This window comes from Manis javanica, chromosome 1 (genome assembly GCF_040802235.1).
Source record: "Manis javanica isolate MJ-LG chromosome 1, MJ_LKY, whole genome shotgun sequence".
Taxonomy (NCBI): domain Eukaryota; kingdom Metazoa; phylum Chordata; class Mammalia; order Pholidota; family Manidae; genus Manis; species Manis javanica.
The window spans coordinates 28,785,244-28,792,993 of record NC_133156.1 but is presented as its reverse complement, the minus strand read 5'-3'; the positions used below and the strand labels follow the sequence as shown (position 1 = coordinate 28,792,993).

General features: G+C 52.2%; 1 protein-coding gene across 2 annotated transcripts; it reads right to left on the bottom strand.

Moving 5' to 3' along the window:
* Window positions 1-3,029: 3,029 nt before the first annotated feature.
* Window positions 3,030-7,530, bottom strand: IL17B (interleukin 17B). Of its 2 annotated transcripts, none has more exons than XM_017656544.3 (3): window positions 7,338-7,530; window positions 4,912-5,201; window positions 3,030-3,362 (listed from the first exon to the last, which is right to left on the bottom strand). In XM_017656544.3, the coding sequence occupies exons 1-3, from the start codon at window positions 7,356-7,358 to the stop codon at window positions 3,131-3,133; spliced, it is 543 nt and encodes a 180-aa protein (XP_017512033.1). In that variant the 5' UTR covers window positions 7,359-7,530; the 3' UTR covers window positions 3,030-3,130. The 2 variants fall into 2 exon arrangements, with proteins under 2 accessions (XP_017512033.1, XP_036849897.1); XM_036994002.1 differs by lacking the exon at window positions 7,338-7,530 and adding an exon at window positions 5,607-5,684.
* Window positions 7,531-7,750: the final 220 nt, after the last annotated feature.

Genomic DNA, 7,750 nt, shown 5'->3' with positions numbered 1-7,750 from the left:
GCACCATTACTTCTCTCATGGTCAGAGATGGCTGCCAGCAGCTCCAGGGTGAGAGGGTCTTTCCCCACAACCCCTGAACCAAAATCTGAACCAATGTCAACCACATGCAGGTGGGGCTGTGTGCCACCCCACCCCCACCTCCTCTCAAGTCCAGTGAGATCAGTGTGTAATGGCAGCTTTTCCTGGTCTGTGCTTGAAATGAAGATGGCTGCCATGGGTTGCAGTGTAACTGACAATCATTGGTACTAGGCCAGAGGACCAAGGCCAATACCAAAAGTTTCCCTTAACAACCACCCCTCCCTTGCATCCCTAAGGATGTGTGCACAGAAGAGGCAAACCAGGATGGTGGCACTGGAATCCCAGTCCTCTGCTGGGCCCCAGCCTGACTGCAGCAGAACTGCTTCCTCAGAAACTTCTTTTATCTGGGTAAGCAAGCCTGAACAGCTCAGAACCAAGTCAAGCCAAAATGCCCAAGCCAATCCCAAACCTGAGAGTTGGATCTCATCGCCTACCTGCCTGCAAGGAAGGCCAGAGAGTCCTGAAAGCAGCGAAAGAGAGCATAGGACCCGGCAGGAAGCTTTTGCTCCAGAGCCCACCCTAGCCTCTTCAGGCCAGGACAGAAGCCCCCAAGGGCTCCCAGAGCCCCCTAGGAGAAGAGGGAGCATTTGAAAAATAAGGGGCAAATAATATGTCGGGCAAAATAGGAAACAGGCCACACTGACCCTCAGTAGTCCTGGATGCCATGAAGTAGATGTTTAAAACTACAGCACCCCTAGAGCAGGTGACCCAAGCAGAATTTCAGTACTCTGGGGGGCAAAGAGGGTCCATAGAGTGTAGAGTTGGGGGTCGATGAGGAATGGAGGGGGAGAGGGGAATGCCTTGCTCCAATGAAGGAGCAACATGAGTGGGGGCAGATTTGGGGCTCTCTTTAGAGGCCTCTGTGCATGCATGCATTCGTTCATTCACCAAGCCCTTTGCCTTACTTCGCACTGGGCACTGTGCTAGATGCTGGAGATGGAGCACTGAAGGAGACAGACGAGGCCTCTGTGCTCATGCAGTGCGAGTTTCCCATTTAAGAATGGAAAATATGAAACATTAAGACTCAGACAAAAAGGTGGTTCTAGGGCACAGTGTAGACCCAGCCCTCCAAAGGTTCTGAGCTCCCTGCTGCTGCCTTTAAACCAGGGAACTGGTAAAGGCCAGCTGCCAGTGAGGTCCCCAGACCAGGGAACAGGCACATACTTAACCATTGCCTTTTCATGAATTAGACCCTTTAAACATCCAGAACAAAAGCTGCTTTAAAGCCCTGAAGTTGGCCAAGCTGGAAAAGACCCTGGAGAACCCTCAATCACATCATTCACAGATGGGAAAACTGAGACTCCAGAAAGAGGAAAAGGCAACATCCATATAAGACCATTCAGCACTTACTGAGGATCTCTGTGTGTCTGAGGCCTGGTAGGAATAGGACCAGCCATCCCAACTGGATGAGAAGTTTCTCAGCCCAATACCTTGGCCCCAGGGCACCCGGAGTCTCCCAGGACTAGGCAACTCTACTGCAGCTCAGTCCTTCCCACGCTCTCACCCCACAAAAGGCCTTAGAGGCCATGGGTCCCTTGTGTGCAGCTGACGTTTTGAGGCCTGGAGTGCAGGCTATGGGGGCCTTGGAGATGTGCAGCCCCACGGGGAGGAGAAGCGGCCACTGAAGGCATCAGCTTCGGCTGGCACATGAAGTCTATTTTCCATGTGTCTGGAACGAGGCCAAAGCTTCCTGGGGTAATTTTAACCAGTATCCACTCTAGAACAATACCAAAAAAGGTAAGTTACTCACCAACTCAGACAGGCACACACTTAACCACTGCTTTTTCATGAATTAGACCCTTTAAACATTCAGAACTAAAGCTGCTTTAAAGCGCTGAAGTTAGGGCAGCCAAGTAAAGTATCCTTATAATGGCTGTTGGCCCTCTTACTGAAACTGACTGCAAAGTGCCAGCTCTCCTTACCCTTAGAAAATAGCCTGAGCCCCTCAGCTGTCTTGGGGGAGGGAAGGTATTTTTAGATCCCAGAACAGCTGATTAAGGATTTGCTGCAGGGGCTAGGAGGGCAAGGGGGGATTGAATTGCAAAGGCCTATTGGGGGGTAGCATCCAGGGGGTAGGGGCCAGCAAGGACTTCAGGACAAGTCAGTTCACACACACTGCCTTATGATCAGCAAAGCATCTTATTATAAGCCAGTGGTTCTCAAACTGAGGTGCCCAGACCAGCAGCATGGGTATTACCCGGGGATCAATCATTCAAAAAGCCAAGTCCCTGCTCCCACCTCGAACCTACTGAATCAAAACCATTGCATGTGGGATCTAAGAATCTGAGTTTTAATAAGCCTTCCAGGTGATTCTGGTGCTGTGTAAAGTTGGAGAACCACTGATATCAGTGAATCATCTAACCAGATCCCCTTGTGGATAAGGATGGATGAAAGACTGATCTATGTTGATGCTTCTCAACTCTTAAGTATCTGTTCAAAACCAGGGATTCCCATCCTGAAAAATGCATACCCACGTGAAAATTCCAGTGGCTCTCTGGCCTGGGTTATGAAGCCCCACTCTTTGGCAGCCCAGAGGCTCTTCTCCAGAGCAGGAATCTGCTCCATGATATCCTTAGAGGCTCAGCATTAGCTGCACCCTTCCAGAGACAGGGAACTCACCACTTTGAAGAGCTTGTTTGCAATGGTTTTTCACTTAATTGGGAAGAGTATTGCTTGGAGTTACTGCTTGTTCACTCCTACGTAGGTTTATACAAACCAAGCTCCAAGAACATAGGTGGAATGAGTCTTATAAACCCAGATTAAAGGAAGCAATGTGACTATCCTAAATGGTAGAAATGAATCCAGTATTTTTTTTTAATAACCTCGCTCAGTGTTGGAGACTTCTGAGTGATGGAAAATCTCCTTTACACTGATCTGAAACCTACCTCCCAGGAACCTCCTACCCCCACCCTGGCTTTGGCTTCGGAACCGCAAGCAGCAAATCCAAGATCTTGATTTATAGAAGATGTTTACTTCTTCACTTGGCCTTGCCTGGCACAGGTCTGCAGGGAGGGCAGTATCCGGCTGTCCTCAGGCTCTGGGCCTGGGCAGCTCAGAAGATGCAGGTGCAGCCCACAGCTATGGTCTCCATGACTGTGCGCTGGCGGCAGGGCCCGGTGCGTGGAGGCGGCGGGCAGAGGCGACGGCGCACAGGAACCTGGCTGAACACGGGCACACTCACCATGCTGCGGTCTTCCTGCATGGTGAAGGGGTTCACGCAGCCCAGGCACAGGCACCGCGCCTCTGGCAGGTCCACAGGAATGCGGCTGGGGTCGTGGTTGATGCTGTGGGAAGGCAGGAGAAAACACAGGATGGGAGATGATCAGGAAAAAGCAAATTGGTCCTGCCTTCTTAAACTGGAATTTTCATTCCCACAGCAAGACTATGCTATACTGGAGAAAGGTTCATAATTCACTCTGCATTCCAGGGAAGAAAACCAAAAATCTTGGACCTCAAGATCAGGTGCACCAAGGTTGTCCAGGTTCAAGGTCCCAGCTAGTTTTCTTCTTTCATCTAGCAAGACACTTGTCCGAGTGGTTGTGCTGTGGGAGCCCAGAGAAGCTAAGGCCCTCCTTGCCTTACCCACTTCCCCCCCTAGTTTATATTCTTGGGAAACTTAATCCGGACATGAAGTGCTCACTGATGGACAACACAGACAAGTTCGCTCCTAGAGCTGAGAGCATAAGGATGTGCCTTGAGACCTTTCTTTCTCCACACCTCAGTTTTCTCATCTGCTAAATGAGGGGTGGACTTGAATGTGGACCTGCAATGTCAGCAGCACCTAAGAGTTTGTTAGAAATGCAGAATTGCATCCCTGCCTCAGATCTTTTGAGTCAGACCCTGAATTTTTATAAGATCCCCGAGAAAGCTAAAGGCACAGTAAAGTGAGAAGCCCAGCTTCGCAGAATCGTTATGGACCCTTCCAGTGGCCACATGGCAGATATGGAAGTTATTAGCCACAAGTGGCTATTCAAATTTAAATGAATCAAAATTGAGCTCCTCAGTCACACTAGCCACATTTCAAGTGCTCAGCAGCCACATGAGGCTAGTGGCCACCTTATTGGACCTTACATCATCACAGAAAGTTCTACTGAACATGCTGTTCTAGAGTCTCAGGACATCAGTTGTGCAGCTAAAAAACCTTTTGCCTGGGTTTGTGGGCGAGAACCCTTCAGGGCTAGGCAAGTTCTTCATTATTCATATATACCTGCTGTGTGCCAGGTTCTGTGATAGGAAGTGGAGTTTATGACCAAAGTGAGACCCAGCCTTGTCATCTAGAGACAGCAGGTCTTGATTCCCAAGCCTGGCTGTGCACCCTAATAAGGTGGTGATGAAGAAAATGCCAGCTTCTAGGCCTCACCCCTGGACATTTTGACTGAGAGGGGCATGAGACTCCTAGGATGATTCTGATACAGGCATGGGGAAGGTCCCAGTCTAGCATAAGAGACAGATGTGGACACAGCTAACTTAGTAACATCTGGAAGTGTGTAACTAAGAGCGTGTACAAGGCCCGCTGAGGTGGAGGCCCTTCAGTGGGGACTCGGAGAACAGCAATGGCAGGACTCAGCATGGATATCTCATTTAATGACAAGCCTATGAAGTAGGTACTCATATCACCTCCATATATAGTTGAGGAAACTGAGGCTCAGAAAGGCTAAGCAACTTGCCCAAAGCCGCACAGCCAGTAAAAAGACAGCTAAATTCAAACCCAGGCACTCAGGCCTCTGAACATAAGTTTCTTAGCTGTTGCAGTCACAGGAACATTTGGCAAGGTAGCATCCCCACCCCGACCCCCGACATGCAGGATGCCCATGGCTGCTCAGCCTGGTCCACCTGTAGCTCCAGGGCGACAGGCTCCTCTTGCTGGACAGCCACAGCTGCAGGTCAACTCCACATTTCCTTCTGGCTGGCTCTGAGCTGTTCCTTAGCTGGGCCACCATCTCCCCAAGGTTCCTCTCATATTCCTCCATGCGGGCATATGGCTTCCCCTGTGACACCAGGTCCAGTGGCATCTGGTGAGGCCCAGGAGCCAGGGTCCCAGGCCACCCTGGCCCCTTCCTCTTGCCTTTGGTGTTCCTGAGCTGGCCCAGCCCCACGAAGATGGAGATGGTGAGAAGGAACAGCTGGGGAAGAAGGTCACAGGTCAAAGGTGGGAGAGCCAAGTCTCCCTCCGGGCCCAGGAGGGGAGGGGGAAAAATAAGAGCCTCCAAGGGGTCATTCCGCCTGCCCCTGGTCCCACCAGGCCACCGCATACGTGCATCGACACTTGTACACACCACACTCATCATTAAGTCCTGTCCGTTGCACCTTTTAAAAGGCTCCTCACCCCCCCACACACACTTCTCTACCTGCCTCCCTTCCCTGGGAAGCTCAACAGCCTCCTGCCCAGTCTCCCCAAACCCCCCTGCAACCTTCCGATCAGTTCTCCACATGATGGCCAGGGACAGCTGTTTGAAATGCAAAGCTGATAACATCACCTTCCAGTTTAACACCTTTCATCCTTAGGGTAACAGTGCCTCTGCCCCTACCTGCCTGGTGGGCTGACTTCTGCTGAGCGACCCCTCCTCCAGCCACTCCCAACTTCCTCTCATACCTGTACTTCAGCCTGAAGCTTTCTCTCAGTCCCTTCTCACCATGCTCCTTCCTGCCACAGGGACTTTGCACAGGCAGCTACCTGCAGAATCCTGCCTCTCCCTACCTTCTAAATGCTTCTCACCCCTCATGTCTCAGCCCCAGTGTCACTTCCTAGGATGCCTCAGAGACCTTCCTGGGCTCTCAACACCACGTGCCTCTTGCATGACTGCAGACTTCCAGTTTGTACATGTAAATCTTTTATATGTCCATCCCCCACTAAGCACTGACTCCATGAGCTCAGGCATTGCATCAGTTTCCACACACTGTGTTATCCTCCGAGTCTGAGCCAATGATAGCTGGCACCACTCCAGCCATTCTGTAGCTCACAGTCTCAGCAGGGAGGACAGACAGTGACTAGGAAAACAAGCACCATTAGGGACAAGCAATGGTGGGACAGTGCTACCTGCGGTCAGACATCAAGGCCCCCCCTTTAGCCTGTGGCAGGGCAGTGGTCCCACAAAGCCTTTCTGGGGAGCAGTCATGTCAGGTGAGAGCTGAAGGATAAGAGGGGGCAGATATGTGCAGACGGAGTCTAAAAGTATTAAGGGGGGAGGACGATGTAAGAGGAGGTTTGCATTGGATGAAACATTTCACTGAAAGGAAAGCGTTGAGGTTGAAATAGAGTGTTGGTGGGGGGAGATGAAGTTGGGGGTATGGGAAGGTCATGGCCAAGGATCCCTGCTGGACCCCACCACAGTCACGCTCCCCTCTTCCATGCCTCCCACCTGTGCTCGCCTCCACACTCTCCACGCCTCACCTACCCACACTCACCCTCACCTCCCAGACCCGGGTAAGACTGTGGCTCAGGGGGAGAGGACCTGGGGGCCTGCAGGACCCAGACACTTCTGGAAGCTGGGGACAAAAGGACCAAGACTTGATGGGGGGCCAGAACTGGCCAGAAGGAAGAACTGTCAAAGGGAGTTCCATTTCCCAGCTGAATGCAGCCAGGCTCCTACCCACCCTGAGTCCCACACCCTGCCACCTCCATGCCCCATGCCTGATCTATCCAGGTGACCCAGCAAGTCTTGACCCTTGGGAACAAGTTTCAACATACCCCCTCATGGCAGAAGGATTTCTTGGCACAAATCCACAACAGAGATTCAAGTCACTAAATTCTTCCTTTTTGGTCTTGATTCTGCTGCAGAAAATGTCTCCCTTACAATACGCTTTCTCATCTGAACGTCTCACAAGGCATTCTTACACTGTGGCTCTCCACTCAGAGAAACCCAGAATATAATCACAGTCACCCTTCCTCACATTACAGATGGGCAACAGAGAAACAGAAGGACTTGCCCAAGGTCACACAGCCTGAATCTCAGGACCCAGGAACTCTTTGGAAAACCCCAGCAACCGAGTTTGCCAGGATCTCCCCAGATGCCTTCGGCAGTTTGAAAGGACTTCAGTGTAGATGGGCTGAGCCCAGTTTAGAAGCCTGAGCTACTGGCCATGGCTGCAGGCTCTGAGACCAGTCTGTTTCTTTCTCATCCTGGGGGAAAGGACAGAGGGAGAATTCGCCTCTGCAGATTCCAAGCCAAACAGAGGCAGCCATTAATCAATAGAAAAGAAGTAACAAAACACTCATGTCCTAAGAAGGGGTGGGGGTGGGGTGGGGAAGTGCCACGTACCAGGCTGTGTGGCCAGTCCATCCTGCAAGCCCAGCCCTCCGCCGGCAGCTTCCACCCGCCTGAAAGCCCAGAGGCCTCCGCCAAGAGAATGGCAGCAACAGGATGGAGCGAAGCAATTATAGCTCATCAGGGGGCTGCTGGGGGGTTGGGGGGGTGGGTTCATCATCAGCTGGGAGCCTTGGGCCCCCAGCTGGCTGGGTCTGGCACAGTGGCAGGCGTTGAGGGGCGTGAGGGCAGGCCAGGAGCACCGGCTGTTGACTGAGGGACAATGCCCTGTGTGTCTGGCGGGGCTCTGGAGGGTGGCCCCTCCGCCTGCGGCCTGCGGCCGGCTGCCCAGCCAGCACCCACAGGGCCAGCTGAGACAATCAGCTTCGTCTGCTTTAGGGATGGCTGGGGGGTGAGGGTGGAGGAGG

Bases quoted from the DNA above. Each gene is read 5' to 3' on its own strand.
- IL17B (XM_036994002.1), bottom strand. From the start codon at position 5,669: ATGAGAGGAAGTTGGGAGTGGCTGGAGGAGGGGTCGCTCAGCAGAAGT. The intron at 5,202-5,606 runs GTAGGGGCAGAG...CTTCTTCCCCAG, and splicing joins GAAGTCAGCCCACCAGGCAG to CTGTTCCTTCTCACCATCTC. The intron at 3,363-4,911 runs GTGGACCAGGCT...GCCTTCCCACAG, and splicing joins CTGTCGCCCTGGAGCTACAG to CATCAACCACGACCCCAGCC.